Source organism: Thunnus albacares, chromosome 18 (genome assembly GCF_914725855.1).
Source record: "Thunnus albacares chromosome 18, fThuAlb1.1, whole genome shotgun sequence".
Lineage (NCBI taxonomy): Eukaryota > Metazoa > Chordata > Actinopteri > Scombriformes > Scombridae > Thunnus > Thunnus albacares.
The window spans coordinates 29,144,592-29,169,929 of record NC_058123.1 but is presented as its reverse complement, the minus strand read 5'-3'; the positions used below and the strand labels follow the sequence as shown (position 1 = coordinate 29,169,929).

Here is a 25,338-nt window from a genome sequence, read left to right as displayed (position 1 = left end):
AGCTGAGGTGGAGATGAGCGGAGACAAACGAGGTGCAACTGTTAAAGCTGGAAGGAGCTGTCAGTCATAGCCTTAATATCCTCTTAGTGGAATGACAATAGTCAAGACAGTCACCATTAGAATTAGAAGAAACCTCACTTCAATTTAGAACAGCTGCTGGCATTTACAGGAACTGAATCTTGAGGTATGTCCACAACTGCCTCAGCACAGGGCAGCACACACACTCATACCTGTGTGAATATTGTGCCATAGATCAACATTTTGATTAGTTGATGAATAACCAAACCAACCTTTTGTGTTGGGCTGTAATAACCTTTCTTTCTTCCAGAACTGTGATGTGTTGTGAAGAGATGCAGTATACCCTCCCCCACCAAACTAAATTTTTAAATTCTAGACAAGGCCTTGCTAAGGTATCATTATCTAGTAAAGATGTTAGGTTAGATAGTTAGGTGTTGGTCAGTGGTCTGTTGCTTTCAGAATGGGTAAGAAAGCCAGTGTATGCTCCACAGGCCCAATGTTAAAGGGACCTAAATAACACAATTTCATATCCTCTCAGGCTGTAAAGTTCCAGTTATGTCACCCTTAACTAACAGCTTCTTTATTTGCAGTGCCGTGGGTCACAGAACACTAACAAAGCGTAGCTTGCCGACTGAATTATAATGGAGCTTGCTATCCATTCTTAGCATGTTGCTAAATATCACAGCCTTTTATCTCCCATATGAGCAGAAGAGGGGGAGAATGACATTTAACCTAATTTTTGCTTAGAGAAACATAGTGGAAGATGTGACTTTTGTGACCTTACTGTATAGTGTTGTCTGGCATACATTGTATTGATACACCTCTCTGCAAGCATTACCACTGAAAGCATCTTCTTGATAAACTTTAATGCTGTTAGTTCTATGGAATCTAAAGTCATACATCTCCTTAGACTTATTTTATGCATTATGCATTAAAGCAAATGATATAACAGAAAGAGCTCAGTATGTGTGTATGGGCTGGCAGAGAAAACAATGATAATGAGACTGGACAGATGAGGTTACTGAAAAATAATTATCTGTGTGGGTTGTTCCCATTATCAGCCACTGATACCTTATACCTGCACCTCTTCACAGTATTACAGAGCTTTATTTGAGATCTATATACAGTTCCCCACTGAGATCCATTATCCACTTATGATATTTCTCATCCACATTATATGTATGCCGTGTGACTTAATTCAACTGTATCTTAGTTTAAATTCATTGTATCATAATATATGTACATTCTGTAGTAGCTACTCAACAATGAGTTTAGGATATTTATCTCATATGAGACGAATACTTCATGAATATAGTGTAACATTGTAGGGACTGTGCATCCTGCCCAGAGGCTCAGATAACAATAGAGAGTAGGTGGTATATTCATTACACACCCACATCAGGATCACCACACCCTGCTTGGTGATGTGGATTAACTCTTATGTGAAAATACACACTGACATTGACTGTTGCCACCAGTTTATCAAAGTGAAACTACAGGCCCATGTGTGTTATTTACACACTACCAATAAGTATGCTAGGACTTCAAAAATGTATGTAAATACAAAAACTGGACTTGACCAGTAACATTTGACCAGCAGCTCTTGTGTGGTAAAATAGATGCAAGTATTCATTTAAATTCCTCTCATGGTTCCAGTGATCCAGTCAGTAGGACCACAGAGAGGTCAAACCAGATGTACAGCTGATGCACAGCAGTTTTGAAATCATCAGTGGACAAGCAGAGGACATGTTGAGGTCACACATGCTTTGAAATGAAAACTGTGTGCCCGGATAAGTAGAGAGGGATTCTTTGTGTGCTTATTAATCTATGCTGTGCTTGGTCATGCAGTTTAATGTTCTCACGTTTAGTAGATTGAGCTCTCTGGTTAATCTCTCTGAAACAGCCTAGTGAATCATTTTGCCTGTTTTGAGCTGATACTTCTGTGAAGCGTTATTTGAACAGAACAATACTGGTCTGGACAGTGAATGAATGAAATAGCTGTCTTTCCTTACTGAAGATAGAACTGAGTTTATTTTCTATGAGAGAAATACAGTTTTTATTCACTATTTATGTCCAGCTGCTTCCACTTTACTGTTTTTTGATTGCTGGTAAGATACCTTCAATAAAACATAAATCAATCAGCATGAAACTCAACACTTCCTGATGGTTGATATTAAAAGACCTCAGTGTTTTTTACCAGGCTTTTTGTGCTGGCCACAACAGTAATTAACTACATAAATACTGGATTTAATTTAAAGTCCTCCTCCACTCAAAAGTATGTTTTTCCTCTTGTTCCTACAGTTGGATGTTTGAGCTTCATTGTTCCGAATGATGTATGTGCAAAGTTTGACAGTAGAAGGCTGTTTCCACATTCATTTGCTGATGATGGAAATTTTCTCTGTGCTCATTGCAATCCAATTTTAAGGGGCAAGCCTAAAAGCATGGTTTGTGACATCATAAATAGTTTGGAGCGAATCGTGGTTCAGTATTCAACTTACACAAGTGTGATGTGGAAACTTGAAGCCTCCAGTGCACCAGCACTGAAAATGGACTTTACAGTGAAATCGGAGACATCATATGTTGAGCAAGTTAAATTTCTGAAATAAAATATTTTAGTATGTTCATAGCTTCTGGAGTTTTAATTGAAGGAGAAGGAGTAGATGCCATTTTAAGGATTTTAAAGTGGTAATTATACTTTTTTTCAGACACACATTGTTCCAAGCAGAGTATCTTTGTGTCTGAATACATGTGTGGAGGGAATCTTTAAGATTTTGTGACATTATTCAGAGATCAGTTTTATTTTATAGTTGTTTTATTTTTGTAAGTATTAAACATAAATGTTACCATTACAGGACACATAATACAAAGTTACACACAGTAGCACATCACACACACCCACACAGGCACCCAGAGTGTCGACTAGAAATGACCAGTGTATGTTTGACAAATCAAAAGCAAAATTATTTGTGTACATGAGAATACCAATAAAATGTAGAGTCAGTGGTTACAGAGTTGAGTAGCTTTTAGCAGACTTTTTGGCCTGACCGCAACAGCAGGGCCAGCCCTACACATGTGTTTGTCCGTGAATGAATGAGTGAGTGAGTGAGTGAGTGAGTGATGAAGTTACACCATTGGTGGGCCAGCCAGGTGTTGGAGTTTCCCCATTGGCCGTTGCTCTTTCAAAATGAATCGGCGTGAATAGTTTTCTATTATGTCATCAGGGGGGCGTTTACAGTGATTCCACTCATAGCCCTATTTGCCCATGATTGGCACGGGGCTAGTATTAGTATTATTTTTTATGGCACACAGTGCATTTTTTAATTAATAGTGTAACAATAATAGTCAACAATTATGTGAAAATGCATAGTTTTTAGTCAAAGAACATCACATTTTCTTGGGGGAGGACCCCCAAAACCTCTGTGGGCCCTTGAACTGGGTTATTTTATTTGATGCTCTCTGCCAGACCACTGCAGGTCCAATTATTTAATCAACTGCATAGCGTCATAAATAAACAATCATATCAAGCAAAATGGCGCAGAACAAGAAAAAATGTCATCAGTATTCTATTGAACACCTTAGCTATGGATACATATCCTGCTTCTTTTCCAGTAGCCTCAGACTTTTTCCATGGTAGGCTGCTCTTGTTTTCTGTTGGAACAATTAATAAAAATGCTTCTTGTTTGGCACCGACACCAAATTACCACTTTCTGATTGGCTGCGTTTGTGATCAGTAACAAGACTTAATTAATTAATTAATCTGTAGCTCCTGTTTGAGGTGGTCATACAGAGCAAGCAATACACCTTGGTGGGTGGACAACAGGTGTTGCGTTGGGGTCAAAATGGATTGTATACTCACCAGGAAGTGGCTCAAGGAGCAGGACCTACAAACTGATCTGGAAATCAATAGCTTTGAGGTACCACTGCGACTTGATAAAGATTCTGCAGTGACTGGGAAATCACTCAGAGGAGGATTGTGTTTATATGTCAACAAAAACTGGTACAACATAGTTGTTGTCAGAGAAACATTGAGCGCTCCGGACATGGAACTTTTGACTATTTGTCAATGACCATTTTATTTACTGAGGGAATTTCTACAGATATTTGTTACACTTGTGTATATCCACCCGAAGGTTAATGTCGACACCGCAACATGGCTATTGCAAAAACAGTACAGAGGCTACCGAGTATCACAATTTTCTTCAATTTCTTGCTTATCTTTCTTGATTTTAACTGTATCCAACCTCACATTTTAGCAGATGGATTTACCAGCATCTACAATATTGACCCTGGGTTAATATGTTAGCTGGTTGACTTTTTAACTGACAGGTCTCAAAAGGTGAAAGTCAATGGCGTTTTGTCTGATGCCCTTTTATCTTCCACCGGTTCCCCCCCGGGGTGTGTCCTCTCACCACTTTTATTTGTTTTGTATACAAATGAGTGTCAGTGTCATTATGAGGGTAGACATATCATTAAGTTTGCAGATGACTCCATCATTGTGTCCATGATCAGTAATGATGAAACTAACCATGGTCCAGTGGTGGATGAATTTAGTGACTGGTACAAACACTCCTTCTTTGACATAAATGTGTCTAAAACAAAGAAAATGATAATTGACTTTAGGAAGAAGCCTCCCCCTATTCTTCCTCCTGTTATTTATGGTCAAGCTGTTTAAGTTGTTTAACAGTACAAGTATCTGGGGACAATAATTGATGATAAGTTAAACTTTGAACCAAATGCTGATGTTTGCAGAAAGGTCCATCAGCGCACTACTTATCAGAAGCTCAGAAGTTTTAATGTGGACACCACCTTCATGAGAATGTTTCATTCTTGTTTCACTGAATCTGTTCTAACCTTCTCTCTTATTTTCTGGTATGGGTCACTTACCTTGAAAAACAGGAACAGGTTAGAAGGAATTGTTAGAACATGAAGTAAAATTGCAGGGACAAATCAGGAAGGTAAACTTCACACACACTGAGATTATGCTGACACACCCCATCTGCATTTACTATGGACCAATCACAGTCAAGTATTGTTCAGCATCCAATAAGGATCTTTGTTACCATCTCATAGTTCTAACATTGCTGTTAAACAAGTCATACCAATATATTCTATGTGAATATTACACCAAGCACCAATCCTTGTAGTACACCTACTCAGCACTTCATATTACTGGACAGTGCATCACAAAGTTTTAACACATTGCATCCTACTGGATAAATATGAAGATGATGAAAAACTAATAAATATGAAAATGAAAAACTAAATATAGAGAGTTTTGACATCATAATGTCATGATCAAATGCAAATCTAAAAATACAGCACCAACTATTCTCCTTTATCATTTGCTTCAGACTGCATGTGATGTAGACCAAAGTTGCTTGTGTTAAGCTATGTTGTCAGTTGTTCAGTGACAACTTTTTCTGCAGCCTTTGGCAGTATCCTTATGGGTCTATAGTTACTGGCTTCATGGTAGTCTCCAGATTTGAAAATAGAAGTGACAATAGTACATTTCCAGTCATCAGGGAAAGTGCTGAGTTTACCAGACAGGTTAATTAAATGAGTAATGGGGGAGAGTTTCAATAAGCATGGTATCAAGTTGAAAAGCATCTCTACATTTGGAGCTTCTTAAGGAGCTGATGACTTTGTTCACTAGTGTCCTGTTGGTCACAACCAGATCAAACACCGGCCTACAGCATCTATAGGAACAGTATTCATTTCCCTTTTTGTAAAATATGTTCCCTAATTCATGAACAGACTTGAGAAAACAAATATTAAAAACAGAAAGGAGCACATTTTTGTTGAAAAGTGTATTAAGGAATATCTTAAGACAGTTTTAGGGCTGTCTCTAGCATTTAGGTGCATATCTATCTCAGGCACATGAACTGTCACTACATCTTATTTATTAAACAAACAAGATCTCTTTTGCGAGTACTAACAGTCTAACAGCACCATGATGTGCTCTCATAGTTCACCAATCTAAAGGCTTCATGCAGTGTTAAGGGCTCTGGGAGGATTAGGAAGATCAGAGTTTCTAGAGTGAGTGACAGACAGACTTGGGAATAGTACAGAGCCCTGCTAGTGAATGTGATAATGATGGAATTAATGAGATGAGCAAGGAGGCAAAATGGCCCCAAGACCTGTCAAGCCACAACAAAAAAGGGCGTATGAAATCTAGTGAGATATGGGAAAGAGAGATACAGATTGTGGTAAATGTTCTGCAAATCATGGTTGGTTTTGAATACAGCTTTAGGAAACTCAAATGAATTTGACTTTGTTATGTATTAGGTGGTAGGAGAGTTGGTTGCATTGCCATCTCCCCAATTATCTTTATTTCCTGGTTTAAACATTTGGTTTTGTTGTCAACAGTTTTGTGAGAAACAAAGTAAAGGTTTCCAGTGTTTGATTACTACTTGCCCTGTGCATCAGCTTTGATGTGTGGCTGACATGTTCATTAATTAGCTTGTTAGACTCAGAGGATTGCAGCTTGAGGACCTCTGTGTATTGTTGAGCATTGCTTGGAATGTAACTGGAGTCTGTCCATGCAGTGCACATTTCAGCCAGGAGTAGCATCTGATCTGATAATCTAGCCTCCCACGAATTAAGATGTTTTCCAAAAATGGCAATCCAACAAACATGGCCACTTTCCACAGTGACTGGTGAAGTGTGTGGAGGTGTTAGGCAATTGAACTTGTCTCTCAAGTGCTCTTTTTTCGTTCTTCACACAATTCTTTCTGTCACTTTTTGAGTGTACGACTGAAAATATCATGAATCCCTCAGAGGAGAGACTGTACAAATTGTTTGCTTTCAACCCCATTTCACCCTTGTTTCAAGTGTGGCCCTTTGGAACAGATAAACACTTTTGCCTTCAGACATGCTCAGACAACACTTTATATGAACTAGTTCGTTTGAAGCATAGTGACCCCTTATGATTTCATTATGCTGATAACTGATGATAACTTTTTTCAAAAACAATCAACAAAAATGTCAGCGTCTAATTCTTCTTTGTTTTCCCTGCTGTGCAAAAAAAACATACCATACCATGACCCTGAAACAGAGGCACATACCAAATACATACCCTCCTTAAAACTCCTGATTACCCCCTGCACACAGACTCAAAGTACAAAATGTGACAATGCAGAATATCAAAACATTATAAGATGTCTAAATATAGTGGTGATATATGTGAGGGTGAATGTTTAGTGGTGAATGGAGAAACACAGGATGTTAATATTGGGGGAGGGTAAGTCTAGAGAGGATGAATTAGTTCTGCTCTGACATTTTCCCGGGTGTTCAGTGCCGATGGTGCAATGATGCAGTGCGCTTCAGTTCAGTTCCATAGAAAATGCCCATAATGCACCATAAAAACCAGTGCTCACTATGCTCACTGACCAGAAGTAACACTACCACACTTCCAACGGAGAAGTGACATCCTTTACACTGGATAGCCATCCACTATGTATTGAATAAGGGACCACTTTGAGACATAAACCAGCTTTTTTTTGCTGTGTAACATGGTTTCTCCATTCCAGGTGTTACTGATTAGAGGAGTGACCTGCCTGCTCCACGCCTCAGCCAGGAGCAGCTCAAGAAATGTGTTCTTATGATGAGGGAGCCAGTCATTTTCGAGAACGAGAAAATGAGCAAAGAAAATTTTGCCATTTTGTCTAAATGAGGAGAACTCATACAGATTACAATTTAGTGTAAGCAATTAAAATAGAGCTACAATTTTACAAATATGCAACACACAAAATAGTAACTACATGTCCTAGTTTCTGCACTAAGATTCCAACTCAGTGATGTCATGCGCATACCCTCTGAAGTGCCCGCAAGCCACTTACAGAAGAGCTGACAGACAGTGTGAAGGCAGAGTAACACTCACTGCATGCAGACATCTGCGGCTGACAGGCTTCAGCCAATCATGGCCCAGCCTAAAAAAAGGAATGTTATTTTTAACCATTTCAACCTAAGGCTTTTTTTTTCTTTTGCTTGATTTTCAGTCCATTTATTCACAGATTTTTGATATAGTCACTACATGTTTCAACTGGCCATGACATATTGTATATTATTTACAGGATAAGTTTGGCAACTCAGAAAAGAGTTTTTCATGAGCAGATACTAAATCAGGCTGTAACATATAGGGACATACACATATTCACTGCTTTACAGATGGAGTAAATGTTAGTGGAGAAACTGGAATAATGAAACCTGAGAGACACACAAATAAAAAATAACAAACTTAACCATTTCCAAGATACTGCTGACCATTGTTAAGCAACTATGTGTTAACAGCCAATGAGATTGTGCAACACTCTTGTTCTGCTGACCAGCCTTTACACATTGAGATGCAGTAATTAAAGCAAAATGTGTCACAGCCACTTCACCTTTGCAAACACATCACATTTAATTTTTCTTGGAATATTCTGCCGACCTGTTCCTTCAGCATGTGAAGTGCCATTGTCATTAAACTTCAGACATGATCACAACAATGATTCATCATGTAGAGAAAGAGAAAAAGTCAGTTTTTGTATGTAAAGCAGACACCTCTTGACTGCACTATCCCATGCTTGGTTTCATTTTGTTTGCTTACATTATTGTAGCATTAAAAGTCTGCTGGTTTGATTCAACATCCCATGTCTTTAATGTTCGGACATAGCAACCTTTTAAATGCTACCACATTGGCAATATGTCTTTACTTATTAAATTGTAAAAGGTGAGTTATTTATTATTGACTTCATATTGTTCATGTTGTTACAGAGGTAACAACATGAACATATCTTTTAAATTATAGTTCTGCCATTGGTAATTTTAAATGAATGAATGAATAAATAAACCAAAAATTTGCATGAATGCAACTCATCCATAAAACTTCACGCTGAATGAATGAATCTGTCCATTATCTGAGATTAGTGCAGTGCCTATTCAAAATGTGCCCGTTGGGAACGGGCTGATTGCTTGGCCTCTGTTCACTACTTCAAAGCATAGAAAAATTAATACAGTTGATGTGAGGTGTGAATGAGTATATACACCAACAACATGAAAGAAACTAACATTCTACTATACACATGATATAAATAATAGGCTAAGTACTCTAATCGTAAATAATAATAATAATTATAAATTTTATTTATAAAGCACCTTTCATGACATAAAATGCAGCTCAAAGTGCTTTACAAAAGAAATATAAAATATATATACATACATACATATACATATATATACATATATATATACATACATAAACACATATATACATACACACATACACATATTAAAACGGGATAAATATCAATTAAGACATAGTAAAAGAGTAAAAGATAATAAAATCCTAGAGAAGGGGTAAAATCATAGAGGTAAAAGAAAAATCAATTAAAGGCAAGGTCACATTAGTAGGTTTTGAGCTGGTTCTTAAAACTGTCAACCGAGGCTGCCTGTCTTATATGAGGAGGGAGCATGTTCCACATTCTCGGTGCATAACAACTGAAGGCAGCATTGCCATACCTCTTGCTGTTCCTTGGTGGCACCCTCAGCAGGCCAGCACCATGCGATCTGAGGGAGCGATTTGGAATGTACAGGCAATCTGACAGGTGGGAAGGTGCTTGCCCATTCAGAGCTTTAAAAACAAGTAGAAGAATTTTAAAATCTATCCTCAATGTTACTGGGAGCCAGTGCAAACATGCTAACACAGGAGTAATATGACCTCTTTTACTGGTTTTTGTTAGAATTCTTGCTGCTGAGTTTTGGATGAGTTGCAGCTGATCAATGTTTTTTTTGGCAAACCAGTATACAGTGAGTTGCAATAATCTGACTGTGAGAGTAAAATGGCATGAGTCAGTTTTTTAGCATCCTCTAGGAAGAGGTAGGGTCTGACTCTTGCGATGTTTCTCAAGTGATAGAGGGCTATTTTAGTAACGTTGCTGATATGATTGTCAAAGTTGAGGTCTTGAACAATAATGACACCCAGGTTTTTTACTTTTGGTTTTACCTGTAGGGCCAGATTTCTGAGTCTGTTTATTATTTCATCTCTTTGAGCGTCTGTGCCCCTGATAAGGACTTCAGTTTTGTCTTCATTTAATTTGAGAGAGAGCTGCCATTCATCCACTGCCCAATACTGGAGAAGCAGTTTAGCAGAGGACATAGGGCATCCTTATTGTCAGGTGCTACAAATAAATACAGCTGGGTGTCATCAGCATAACAGTGAAAATGAATCCCGTGGTTACGGATAATTTCTCCAAGCGGGATCATGTAAAGGGAAAACAGAGAGAGAAACAGAGAATGCTTCACTTCTCAGAAATATAGTCACCAAGACTCACAAAGTAATTTCTGTCTGTGATGAAGGTATTAAACCAGCTCAGTGTGGTTCCTGAGAGACCAATCCAGCTTTCAAGTCTGTTCAGAAGTATCTCATGATCAATAGTATCGAATGCAGCGGTGCAAGAAGAACAAGGACAGAAACTTTCTTTTTATCTGCGCTTATTCTAAGATCATTTATGACTGTAGTGAGTGCAGTCTTGGTGCTATGTCTACCTCTGAAACCAGACTGAAATTTTTCATAAATATTATCATGTAAAAAGCCTCTAGCTGTATCAACACTGCCCTTTCCAGGATTTTACCTAGAAAGGACAGGTTGGATATGGGCCTGTAGTTACTCAGAACAGAGGAATCCAGCATGTGTTTTTTGAGCAGAGGCCCAACTAGAGCAGTTTTAAGTGGACTGACTCTAAGGAACAGTTTACAATATCTAGTACATCAAGAATAAAACTATCTACGACCTCTTTAAAAAAGGAAGTAGGGATGGCATCAAGTGAGCAGGTGGAGGATTTCAACTGACAAATGATATTCTGGAATTCTCCTTCACTAATTTTCCTAAAATAATTTAGATTTCCTCGAGCAGCACCGGCATATTTTTTATTAGTAGTATTCATAATACTAGTCCTGATGCTGACAATCTTATTTTCAAAGAACGAGGCAAACTCCTCACACTTTGACTGCGAGGGATGATGGACATGCTTATTAAAGTGGGTGGGTTTTAGGAGACGATCGATGGTTTCAAAATCAAATTCTGGGGTTATTCCCAGTAGCGTTAATAATTTTAGAAAAATATGCCTGCCTTTCACAACGCAAAGCATTGTTGTAAACATAAATAGATGATGATAGATAAGAGAATCTTGCGGTGGACTGTTTGTTTTTCCTCCATACACGCTCTGCTCAACGGCATTCCCTCTTTAGGAGGCCTGTTTGCTCATTTTTCCAGGGGGAGGCCTTAGTTTGTGATTTCTTTTTAATTCTCTCCGGTTCCACTATGTCTAGTGATGACCTTAATTTTTGATTGAAGTGCATGTTCTTATATCATTTCAAGTAAAATAAGGGCTGCATTTAAAAATAAAATAATGTACATCCTAAAATACAGCAGATCAATCATATTGGGCTCTTATTATTCCTATTTTCTGTGACTTCAGTTCAGATTTGAGTGGGTATGTTTGCTCCAAAGATTTGTACTTTGTCTGTAGTGGTACTTCACAATCACCACGGTCTCGGAACATATGAGACAAACTGGTTTTGAATTGCCAGTGAAAGTATTAGCTCTGTTTTGCATGCTTAACTACAGTCATTGTGTATCGGGTTCTGAGCGTTTCCAAAATGCGAGTGACCTACGCGCAACCATGTACCTGAACGCCTCCTGTGTAGTCACTCACTGCTGATCTGCTAAACATGCCGCTAATGCTACACTTTCTGTCTAGACCAGTGTCCATTCTTGATTAAAAGCTGTTTTCGCTGTCTATTTCTCTTTTAAGAGCACTTCCCTCTGACTCGTGTCACGCCTCGTCTCTGTTCTCTCTCTGACATGCTGGAGTCAGTCGGCAGAGCCCTGAAGCTCCGCCCTGCCCCTGCAGAGAGTGAAGCAGCTCAATGATTGCTGGTGTATTCAAAGTTTATTAATATTAAATGTATCATGTGTCCAAATCACACCAAATTTGACACTGCACTCCCTTTGTTCCCCAGCCATACACCCACCAAGTGTGGAGTTGATCGGATAAACAGTTCAAGTGATACGCAAAGGACATACAGACAGAGATTCCTTCCTTTAGTAGATAGATGCTGTGCAAGTGATCACAGTTTGATTTATTACTGAGACATTATTGGTTGTGACAGATCCAAATCATTTCTATTGCTGTGTTTTCCTGGTGAGACATTTATTCTATTATTCTGTAGTGGACAAACTACTGTATCTAATGAACACAGTTTCTAAAATATGTAATGCCTTTTTTGTCAAACCTCAATCAATGTGGGAATTTCTGAGGGCAATAAAGAACATAACTTTTGCATTTTAAAATTTTAACACAGAAATAAAAAGGCAGAAAGTAAATATAGTGAAATAGGATCCAAAGTGATAGCTGCACCTGAAGATGTCATCCTATTGCCCCTGCTTGAAGCAGTTTGCCTGTAATCTGAGGCACAGCTTGCATGTAATCAGTGAAGTGTGTCTCAGTAGGATGGTGTAATTAACATGAGGACATATATATATGTCCACATTTCAAGGAGCCAGCTGAGGTGGTTTGGGCACCTGGTTAGGATGCCCCCTGGACGCCTCCCTCTGGAGGTGTTCCAGGCACGTCACTGGTAGGAGACCGTGGGCAGACCCAGAATACACTGGAGGGACTACATATCTCTTCTGGCCTGGGAACACCTTGGGATCCCCCAGGAGGAGCTGGAGGGCTGTCTGGGTTTCCTTACTCAGTCTGATGCCACTACGACCTGGTCTCAGATAAGTGTGGGATAACGGATGGATGGCATATGTGTGCAGGATTGTGCACTCCTCTGGATGTACTTACATTTGGAGCTAGTGAGTACAGTTGGGTGTTGAAGGCTGGTTTTGAATAATCCAAATATATATGTTCTGGTGCTTGGAGTGTAGTGTATAGCAAGGGAAAACCTTTTTGTTTTGTGGTCATTAAATCAGAACATGACCTTCATTGTGCTGCTATTGACAGTTGCACTCTTTTAAAAGGACATTTACAAATGTGCACTTGTGCAGTTGCTGCAGGATTTTAGGAAGACATCAGCAATATCAACACCATTATCATCCTCCATCTGCTCCAGTCTGAGCATCTGCTTGACCAGTTGCTCTATCTGGGTCAGCTCCTTCTCCTGCGGTGGTCTCACACAGGTTGCAGCAGCTTGTATTTTTATTCTTATTATGTAAGCAGTGTTTTCATTTCTACATTTTTCTTATTCTGCTCTTTTTCACTTCAAAAGAAGTTGAATAGCTTCTACTGCATTCAAGTTACAAACCTTTCTATGAATACAGAATATGATTTTCCTCCACAAAATATCTATACCTACCACACACACACACACACACACACACACACACACACACACACACACAAAGAAATTACAGTAAATGGCTATCCATTCTACTTACCCACATGCATCACACCTCCACACGATGTCAGCCCTACATATTGTCCTGTTTTATCACCTGAGTTTCCTCAGAGATATTGCTGTCCAGTCAACTGCATCTTTTAAGGATGCCTGTCACTTTTCACCTGCTGCCTTTTAAATCATATGTTAAATTCATGCAGATTGCGAGTGCAGTCAGTGCCACCAAATGGCATTATTTATTATTCACCGGGTGTTGACTCATAAGTGACTGGCAGTAAATTAAAGGTGCTTTCCACTGATTTCAATGGTGACTGAACAGAAGCCAATATAAACTCATTTACTATATAGAAAGCTTGAGACATCTTTATTTTATGACTACAAAGAAGAAATTGAATACTTAATAATTACATCATCAGCAGTGTGAGCAAATGTGACCAGACTTAATTTCCTCTAATGTGCCTAAATTGTGTAGAAAAACATTTGCTTTGGTGCAGGTGACTACTTCACAGGTGAAGGTGAAGCTGACGATTCTGCATCGATTCACAAATGTCAAAAATCGATTTTCTAAATGTTAGATAATAACGTGATGCTGATGTTGATGAAAAGGCAGAACTCAACTGAGAGGGCAGTGCCACACCAACGCAGTCTACAGTGCACACATGCTAGAGTTATCTTGCAGTTCATATTCAAAAAAGGCAGCAGTTGCAAGTGTTTTTTAATTTAATGACTAAATAATTACCTTTGCGAGATGAATGTGAAGAATATTGAGAACTTTCTACGCCGTCACTCAGAGACTAACATTAACTGAGCGGAGCGGTGAACTCCAGCAGTAACAAACAAGACCAGCTGACCAACACACACCGCAGCATCAAACAACGCAAACAAACTCTGAGGTGAAGAAAATAACTCGGTGCTCAGTCTGTTTCACCTCAACAACCCTGCAATGATGTCTTTCCTTGGAGCTAATGGTGCAGCAGAGAGGCTGCTCTCCACTACTGGAGACATGATGTTAATAACAACGCAGCGGAGCACTCCGCCTCCCCTCATTTTGTTATTCTCATACGGGCAGAAGACTGAAAGATGCCGAAGACTTGAGATGCGCTTGAGTAGTAACAGGGAGGACTTAAGACTGGACTTGAAGTCAGGTGCTCATATATACTGTCCACTGAAATCGATTTTGGTAACTGTAATCATTCTTCCTGTGCATACTGCCCTGATTCTGTGCAGAAATAAATTCTGAAGTTCAAGCAAAGCTACCATGAGGCTTCAACAGTCTTATTTCTACTTATCTCTGAGGAAGCACAGAGGGAATTTCATATCAAAAAGACTGTAACAGTTAGAACATACACACCTGATTTGTCTAACTCTGAGTTTTTGTCCCCCATTTCTTACAGTGGAATTGAGTTAGACACAGCCAATATGGAAAAAGGAGACACTATTACAGCCAAAAAAACCAAACAGTTTCAATGTACATATGGGCATATGAGTTTTGTTTAAAGATCGATTAGAAAAAAAATTAACCTATCCTGTAAGACCTGAAGGCAGATCAGTAAATTAGATCAGTAAATGTTGAAAGATGCTATGTGGTTTTGGAACAGTGCAAAAATGGAATGAATAACTGTGGTTTGACGTGACTGACTGACTGACTGTGCATCTAGTAGTGTATGCTACTTGCTTCATCTTCTGCCTATATTTAAAGATTACTTGTTCTGTACAGCAGTGGTGAACCGTGACCATTAGAGCTGGGTCTTCAGCTCAGCCAAAATGAATCAAAATAGCCTTTGTCTCTCTCAGGCCTGGCGCCAGGATGAAGTGACTGAAGGGGCTGTTAAAATTGTGAGCAATTTTTTTCATAAAATCAAATTCATTGCTTGAACTATGCAATAGCCTTAGGCTAAATAACGACAACATAAGGCTACTGTTTCAAAATCAAAGAATAGATTTATTAATCAGAGCATTCACAAAAATCACTCAAAATCATGTGTGCTGTTATTATTCATGTACAAAGGAAAGAAAAACACATTTGTCTCCAAACTTATTTAGTCTGCTGCTCAGAGCAAATACACTACTATTTGCAAATAGGTTTCCAGGTGGACTGGCTGACAGGACACTAATCCTCACATAGCATGATGCTAATACAATGGGAAATCTCATAGAAAAATGGCAAAGCCACCAGAGTCACAGCCTTACACTATTTAGCTTAAAACAATCACTAGACATGTACACAAAAATTGTCTTTATGAACTCATAATAACTTTTAAGATTTACCAGGAGCATTACCAACCAAACAACATGACATGGGAGTCTTGAATTAAGACATGACAAACATAACTACAGCATTTGTGGTGAGCTAAGCTACAAGCAAGATAGCTCTGGCCTTCAGGAAGGCCTAGGGGGAAGATTTTTGGTCCCACCACTATAAATCAAATGTGATTGGTTAATTGACCCGTCACTTTTTAAACAAACTCAAGCGGACCATGGGGGCTATGACCCTCTGTCCTAACCAATGAATGAATCAAAAGTACAGGTACTTTGCGGGCAGGGTTTGCAGGGATGACCATTGCTGATTGGTCAAACACACACAGTGCAGCCTCCTCAACTTGTTCATAAAATTCATAAAACAAGGAAGTACTCTAGTATCGATTTAGGACCAGTTTAAGAGGAGGGGACATTTCTCTTCGTTTGATTAACAATAAATGTCAAGTTAGACTTTGCTGTTGGCTTCTGGACTTATTTTTAAAAAGACGAGAAAAAGAGAGAGAGAGATAGTGCGAGTGAACTCGGCTCGCCACTGCGGCGGTGGTCGAGAGGAGAGGGAGCGGTGGTAGAAAGGCAAAGCAGTAAATGAGAAAAAAAACAGCAGTTATGTTCTAAAGCAGAAATAAATAACCATCAAACACTCAACAGATGATTTACTGTGGGAACAGATGCTCCTAGCTTAATTTTCCTCCTCTGCAGTTCTCCTTTTCATTCATTCTTTACATCCAACTAATGTAGCAGTAAATACAGAGAACAACAGGACACATCTGTGTTGTTTTTTCCTCATGTGTGAATGCTGTGTTTCAAGCACAGCTGTAATTTTTTAATTCCTTGTGGATCTAAACACAAACAGGCATACAAACAGGACTGCACTCCAGCTACTTAGAGTTCCAAGGTTAGTTCCTGAGATTAGTTCCTCTGGGTCCAAAGTACCTGGAACTTTGGGTCGAAACAGGTCCATAGTTGCAGTATTGAGAAACAATGGGAAATGCAAAAACTTCAACACTTTGAAGTTTTAAACTGGAAAATACAGATCAAGATCAAGATCAAGCCTCATGTATTAATATTTGGGCCTACGTTTGATGTTATGTCATCATTGAAGACAGCATGAAGTCAAAACTCATTAGAGGAACTTATTTTAGCCTTCAAATGAATATCTTGTTACAGAGACAGAAATGATGTCAAATTGGGAGAAGGCTCTCAGAATAGTTTGTTTCTTTGTTTCAAAACCCTTGAAGTTTTACAATAGTAACCCCAGGAGTATCCAGTGTTTTTAGATTTGTGGAAGCTGTGAAGCTCTTAATCAAACTATCATTGTGGGTCCATTGTAAGTGGAGTCATTTACTTTGTCTTTTACATTTTTGATACATGTGTTAGCTATGGGTCTTTGGCCATATGCAATAGGCCAGTCAAACTAGGCAAACTTGATTAGGCAAGGAGATGTGTGGAGAGGATGTGTTGGTTTTCACATAAAACAGATCACATCGCTTAATATTTTATTTTGCATAATCCTGAACACAGTAAAGAACTAATGGTCATTACTGAATATGGGCATCTCAAGAAGTCACTGAAAGACAGCTCAGCAAGTCTGCAGCTCTTTTTTGTCCCACAACCAAACCTGCCCGGTTGAATAAACATATGTGTTTAATATTTCTGCTTTGCTGGTGGAACAAATTTGTATTACCCAGATTAATGTCACTGACTGAAATTCTTTGTTTACCTCCCCAGGCCACATCAACATTAAAGCAACTTGATGGAGAGAACTAGAGGAGTCCCTTTAAGATGACACGCACAGACCCGCCTGACATACTGGTATCAACTGTGCATCAAGATATAAAAGTGATCCCCATTTCTTCACATTTTAAGTCCTTGCAACCCTCCAAACAATGTGATTCTATAAATTGCAGCACACTGGAGGACAGTAAGAGTAAAGTCAGTAAGAGGCACTGCCGTACCTTTGACTATAAGTCATTGGAGTACCCAAAATCACACAAATACTCAATGGAGTCCCCATACAGGAAGGCTGATAGGCATACAGCCAACCCAGATGTTGCCTGGAATGCCTTGGGCCGTCAGCAGAGATACCGCTTTTCTGCTCCGGACATTTTCAGCCATAGGTTAACTCCTCAACCAGTGGCAGCAGATATGGCCAGTGAGGTAGCTGTCCCTGAACAAAAACGAAGGACCAGGTCAAAAAGTGCCCCTCGGGTCCAGACCAGTCTCACCCCTGTGTCTTTTGAAGGGTCCACATCTTCAGGGAGGAAGGGCAGGGAGTCACAAAGGGCTCCAAGAGACTCTCGCTGGAGACCAGAAGTATCACCGCGTAGGGAGTCATCCTATGCAGCAACTAGGGCTCATATGCATGAAGTACATCCCATTAAGTTGCAGCCTCAAATGAGTGACAGCAGTAGATATTCACCTAACTATGTTGCTGATAATTCTGAGGATGTAGGGCTGGATAAACCAGCAACTAGCCCTCATGTCAGGTGTCGAGTGGACATCAAACCTGATGACGCAGCATTACATCACTCTGGGAGGAAACAGGCTACACCTCAAATGGACATACCCTGGCAGAGGCACCACAGTGGGGGGAGTAGAAGCCTGACAGTGCCACGCCATTTCTCCTACTCTAGAACACCAACTCCCACTGACTCATTAGGTACAGAAAGTAGGCAAGCTTATCAATATTCCCGCAGCATGCCAAATAGTTACATACAACCCATGGAGATTCCTTTGCAAAGAATGCCTTCATCAGGTGATTACTATGGTAGGGAACGCAGAGCTCATTCCAGCCCTAATGTGCCAACCAAGTTCTTTTATGCAGATGACCCAGGGAGATATGTCACCACTGCTCCTCCTCAACCAAGTTCTTACTTTCATGATGAACGTTACACTCCAGGACAAACATACACTCCAAAAGTGCAATATGTGCAAGATCCAAGGACTCGAATGGTGCATGCTGTAGCTACAAGACCCTATTATTCCGAGATGGAGCCCTATCCATACTCTGTGCAGACAGGGTATCCCAAACCCTACACAGCAAATGAGCCAGGGCCATACATCATACAGACACCACCAACAAGAATATTTTATGGGGATGATCCAAGGTCTTACCAAATCCAAACTGCTCCGCCGAGGTTTTATTATTCCAGCGACATGTATGCAATGCCACCAGAACACCATATCCCAGCAAGGGCATATTATACGGAGGGTCGAAGACATGCTAGAGTCATTCAGGCACAAACAGATGACTGGTATGGCTCAGATGCATCTGGATATTCCACCAATCCTGCCTCTTATGTATCCCAAGTCACTCCAACCAGAGTTCGGCAAGAGCCTGTGTTAACGCCCTGGTATGCCAACCCATGTGTAGAACCTCAAAGAATTGGCACAGATTCCAAATCTTACTCAAGGTCCTGGGACAATATTCTCAACTCTCGTGTAGAGAGGGAACAGCCTCTTCCTGTTCAGAGAGGTCAGAGCTATGATGATCTTCTTGACTCCAGGAAGCCTTCAGCAGCCACAGGTGACAAACCACAACCAGTGGTAGTCAATCTCTCCAGTTCACCAAGACGCTATGCAGCCTTATCAATGTCTGATAACTCCCTGATTGACAAAAGCCCAACAGAAACATCAAAGAGCACCACTAGTAAACTCTGGTTTGTCACTCCTGAGATAACAATCACTGATAATGACATTCGAACTGGAAACCTTAGTAAGGCTGAAGGACGGTCTGCCAGTTGGGACATTCTTGACTCCAGAAGCACTGAGGGTCCAGAACTGTGTCAGCGTGACTTTGAAAGCTCAACCAAAGACAAGACACATGACAATGCCTCACTACAGCAAAGCCTTGAACAACTTGATGAGCTTCTGGCAGATCTTGTGACTGATTACAAGCCACCCAGTAGAAGGGCAAGTGAGGACATTCTGGATCAACTAAAGAAGCTAATTGATGAGGAAGAAGCAGTATCACTATCCAGAAAGAGCTCAAAGGCAGGTACAGAGGAACCTGCTCCTCTTGACAAGCAGCCAACCTCAATAAGAATGAATCCTGATGCTTTTCAAGATATGGACGGGGCTAGTGACGCAATGAAGAGTGCAGATGAGTGCTCCCCAGATCAGAGCCCAGATGAAGATGATACAATGATGTGTTCTAACAACAAATGCCGGCGGACAGAGACCCTATTCAATGCTTGCCTATATTTTAAATCCTGCCACAGCTGCTACACCTACTACTGCTCTCGTAACTGTCGCAGGGAGGACTGGGACATTCATAAAGAAAGCTGTGTGTATGGAAGAATTGGTAGCACATGTCGTCATATCATCAAACACTGCCGGGAGACTGTTGAAGTCCACAAAGCCTTCTCCCGTATTGCCAAAGTTGGCTACCTTTCTAGAGGTAGAGGAGTTCTCTTCCTTGGTTTCCCAAACCCTGCATCATCCAGTAACTTTCTGCAGTATGGCCTGGATAGTCTACTTATGTCTCCTACATACCTGTCCCTCCGAGAGCTTGAAAGCTTCAAGGACAACCTAGGGGAGTACTGTAAGGAACTGCAGGAGGCTGGGAAAGAGTATGACCCAAATGAATGTTTCATCTTGAATGTATCCATTGCTGTCGGTGAGCAAATGCCTGACGGGCCATCACCAAGGAATCAAGCTCCAACTGTCAGAAAATATGCAAAGGTCGCACTGGCTTCCTTCAGCCCTGACAGAAAGGTTCACAAGAAAGAGGGTGACATGGAAACGCTGATCCTCACTCCACCACCAGGAACAGCAGATATTGACAAAGAGGGAGAGGAAGGCAGGAAGGCCAGGGAAATCTGTTTTATCAATATACAACGGGAGTTAAGGATTCGAGGGGTTTTCCTACGCCACGAATACCCACAGGTGTATCAGCAGCTCTGTGAATTTGTGGAAAGTAACAGAAGGTTCACACCCACTACTATTTATCCTATTGACAAGAGGACCGGTAAACAGTTTATGTGCATGATTATGGCTGCCTCTGAGCCCAGGACTTTGGACTGGGTAGGCACCCCCCATCTCCTTGATGACATTATTTAAGTGCACCTTTTGTTGTAAATATATATGTATAGAAATACATATATATTGTTACACATATTTATATATCAATCCAATTACAAACATTTGTAGATAAGTATTTTGTTATCAAATAGATATATATTCATGTCTGCTTGGTCAGTATTATTCTTTATCAGAATATTTCCTGTCAGGTGCAGAATGAGTACAGTACATTATTTATTTTAATCTTTTTAACAAGTACATAGTTTTTATCCACCACAAGTCATTTATCTGTATTTTGGCCATTTACTGTTACAACACTTTCCCTTTAGTAGGGATTACTAAACTGACATTCTGGTATTTTGATTTTTTCCAAATATTAGCTACTACTGTATGTTCTTTGAAACTTAGCTTCTTTAAATGAGAGTCAATTTCAATAAGTGAGTACAACATGACTATTTTTCATATGTGACTTAAATGGTATATCATGCAGAAAATATGAAACATTATTTTCTTAGCTACGAAAATGCTTTCTATGCAAAGTTGCTTCATGAGTTAAGTACCACGTTCCTATAAAAGGAGTTGTTAATTATATTATATTATATTATATTATATTATATTATATTATATTATATTATATTATATTATATTATATTATATTATATTATATTATATTATATTATATTATATACATGTCTGTAAAGAAAGATTTTGTCAAAGTTGAGATAAAATGTAACTGTTGGTGGCAACATAGATCCTCATCATAAAGAAAAAATGAAAACAGAAAAAGAGACAGTTGTGCTACTTGAAACATCTGTAAAAAAAAAAAAAAAAAAAAAAAAGGGCACAGAATCTTACTGTTGTTTAGGTAGGACTACTATACTGAAAGTTTATGTTTTCCTCTTAACTGAGTCTAATGGTGTAGAATGGAGAATGGCTAAACTCAGTAATGCTTTAATTCTGCTTTACAGAATTAATGAAGCAATACTGAACTTAAAAACTGCCTCCACAATGAATATTGAAATGGTGCCAGTTACCAGCCACACAGTAGGTGTTGGCCTGTACTGTTCAGTTTGAAACACTGTGAATAATGAGAGTTATCTAATACAAAAACAAAACTTGGTATTATACCAAGAAATCATGCAATTTCATATAACACATATGAGTTGATAAGTTGTATTTTTAGATATATTTACAAATTAAAATATATGAATTAGCAGCAGGAGTTATTGTCCTTAGAACAAGGTGAGCCAGAGTTGGCACAGTAGCTATATGGTACATTAATGCTTGAAGAAGACATTAGTTGTGTATTTGTGCTGCACTAGGTTTATTACATGTGTGATTTATATTGTCCATTTTGATTTTAGCCAATCAAACCATTAGAATGCTCACTGATTGCAGTTTTAAAAAACATTTATCAACTTAGCCATGTTGCCTCATTATTTTTTTTTAAAGATACAGTAAAATGCTTGATTTTGTTATAGTACCCTATATCCCAAATTTCCTGCTGGTGCACTGATGATGATTTGAACCCACGGTTGAGTTTTAAAAAATCAACAGTGTGACTGGAATATATTGTATGTTTGAAATGCTAATATCCAAACAAATAAAAAATGGTTTGACAAATGACTGAACATATCTGGAAGACATTAAGGTGCATTTGTCAATCAGTCCTCAGTAAAGGTTGAATAAGCTGTTTTCTCCACAGTCATTAATCATTCTGCTCCATCCCAACATTTTCCCCTGTGATATCAGCTTTCCATAGAGTTTGTAAGACAAAGTACAATGAAACTTGAAGCACATACATGTGAAAACCTGTTTCACTGAGTGACATTTGTTTGGCTGACAGGATGTGCTGTATAGATTCAGTGAAAAGTTGCTGGCTGCATGTGATTCTGTTTTCTATGCTCTGATCTCATTTAACATGACGTTGATGATAGTAACTTGCTTGATGAATGGACTTGTGAAAGTGAAAATTACTATGCTGTATAAGAAAAAAAATAAAAACATTTTTTGTCAGCCATTCGAGTTAAAATAACATGTCAAAGGCAATGATGAAGAGACCTCACTAAAATGTCTAGAAAATCCCGTAATCTTGTATTTTTTATACTTTCAACATCTGTGTCTGAGTGTGTCTATTTATAAACCATATCTAATAAATGGAATGGGAACTCTGGGTGCTGCGGCTTCTTTTTCAGTTGAAGTGTAATTATCCAAGCATGACAGGCAGCCAAGTCCCTCACATTTTGTCAGAACTGGGCTCTGTTTTTTTGTATGTGGATAACTGAGTTAGCTCGATTTAAATGATTATCATTATGATTTTAGACAAAGATGTGTAAAGTAACCTTTTTAAAATTCTGATATAGTCAGATTCATTCTCTTGACTCTACTTTGTTAGATAAGCTCTATGTAAATTATATAAATTGAATTATCTTGGCATATGAAATAATGCATTAAATTACATACTTGGATTGAGAAAACAATACATTTTAGTGAAATTTGGGTCAATTTTTAAAAATGACATGATAAATGATAAATTAGTAAGTAAGATTTCATTACTGAATTAAAATTGTCCTTTTAGATGGCTTGCATCTTATTAGCCTGATTAGATAAGCCTCGTTCCATCAGGAGGGTGTTGGTAATACATCATTTTGTTGTATGTCAAGCATCATACTATGCTGAAGTTGCACTGTCACTGCTAGACAATATGCGATCATTTGCATTGAGGATGAGGAAGATGACAGATTGCTTCTTCTGGTTAGCATGATGGATGAAAAAAGAGAATAAAAACAAGAAGAGATGGTCTACACATCCACCAAATCAAAGAAGAGGTGGAATACAGTACACTGGTTCAGCTACATGCAGTAGGTATGAGCACAGTTATTTATTGATATTTGGTTTATGTCATTAATTGGCTTGACAATATGTTCTTTATTTCACTGAAAAATGTAGCATTCTTCCATCTTTGGTCTGCACTGTTAACACTGATGTGGGATGTTAATGGGCCCAAAACCCAGTTTTATATAGACACTAGTGGTATAAACATACACTTCAGTCAAAAACTACCCTTTGACTTTGAAAGTGTACTATAGAAATGATACAAAATTATAGAAGTTACGGCAGTTTAATGACAGTTTGTACAAATGTCAACCCGAAAGTAACCCTAATCCTTAAAGAGACCTATTATATTCCATAATACAACTGTGTCAGGTGACATAGTGGTGGTTTTATTATCAGTGGAGCAACAAGGGTGACCCTATGGTAGGAGTACCACTGGGTCATTAAAATCAAAAGGGCTTATCTCTTCTCAGTTTTTATTAACATTGTGTTTCTTGCAGCAAACAGACACTCTTCTCCTTAGAGGTCCACATGTGATGAGCACAACTAAGCAAATGCTTCCAGCAATAGAAAGTGAAGATCAAATGGGGAGGAAACCAAAATGAACTGCTTTACAGATTTTATGTCATTGTATTTCATTGACTTTTTTGTCATGTTTCAGACAGTTTTGCAGATCATACAGCAGTACGAAGACTCACAGCCTGGTTCGTCCAGTGTGACCACAAGGACCAGTACCAGAGTTTGGTTTATAGATTGGGATTTAACCCCAACTATGACATTGTTGGTTCACGCATGTGGGAGGCAAAGTGTGAGGATTAGAAAGGCCCAGGGCCAAGTCCATGATGGACAAGACAGTGTGGGGGTGGATACGAACACCATCAATCTGCCACAAAGCCATGTGTCAATATGTGAATAAACTGTCAGAAGCAAAGCTAGGTTTGTTTATATGAGATGGGAAACTTGTCCTGGATTGTAACCAGCTGCTAGCTACCTGCTGTACCTCCCTGACCCGCATCCTTTCCCCTATCAACAGTTCACATTTTAAACATGATCACTTTCTTTCCCCAACGTTGACCCAGTAACCTCTTCCAAGGTCAAGAATGAACCTTCAAGCTCAACCTGAAGGTAGATTTAGTTGTCTAAAGTTAATCAAACCTTAACCATAGAAGTGTAAGATCAGAAAACACTCATAAGAGTAGTTTTGTTAGGCAATTACGAACAACCTATTTTGTGCTTAGGTGTTAAGACCTGTTGGAAAGCCAGTTAAGGCCAAGTTAAATGTGTGTGCTGACCTGGTTAAAGTTGAATGATGTTTCTAGATTACATCATGACCGTGTTGTAGGGCTTCAAAGACGAGAGGGATTGAGCACCCAACAATTTCAACAATTTCCTGTTAATCTCTATGGGCCCAAAATTGAACATTTGCAAATAGGTTGCTGATTTTCCCTTCACTTACAATGCAAAAACCAAAGACGAATAGGTTAAGATTTTTCATATGTAAATTGAAAGGTTTTTTTCCAATTCTTTAATTAATTTTAACATGAGACAATGGTATTTGTGATGGCATTGAAATGCAAAAGCCCATGAAAGCAGTGTAAATATTTTTTTTCCAAAAACAAGGGGAGGTCTTCTTTTAATCAGGGACAATATATTAAATCATCATCAACAGGCACAGCATCCTCATGGTCTAAGACACATACCATGTAACTGCAATGTCCCTTGTTTGATTCCAGCTAGGGACCAGCAATATTTCCTGTCTATCTTCACTGACACAAATAACGGCAAAAATACCAAATCATCTTAAAAAAAGAAAGAGTCATT

At 39.0% G+C, this 25,338-nt stretch overlaps 1 protein-coding gene across 1 annotated transcript in view; it reads left to right on the top strand.

Moving 5' to 3' along the window:
- Nucleotides 1–22,855, top strand: part of ajm1 (apical junction component 1 homolog) — a 30,224-nt gene extending 7,369 nt beyond the window's left edge. Inside the window, exon 2 of the mRNA XM_044334526.1 lies at nt 17,389–22,855. Within this exon, the coding sequence (XP_044190461.1) occupies nt 17,443–20,721 (3,279 nt within the window). The 5' untranslated portion in view covers nt 17,389–17,442 and the 3' untranslated portion in view covers nt 20,722–22,855. The remainder of the gene's footprint in view (nt 1–17,388) is intronic.
- Nucleotides 22,856–25,338: the final 2,483 nt, after the last annotated feature.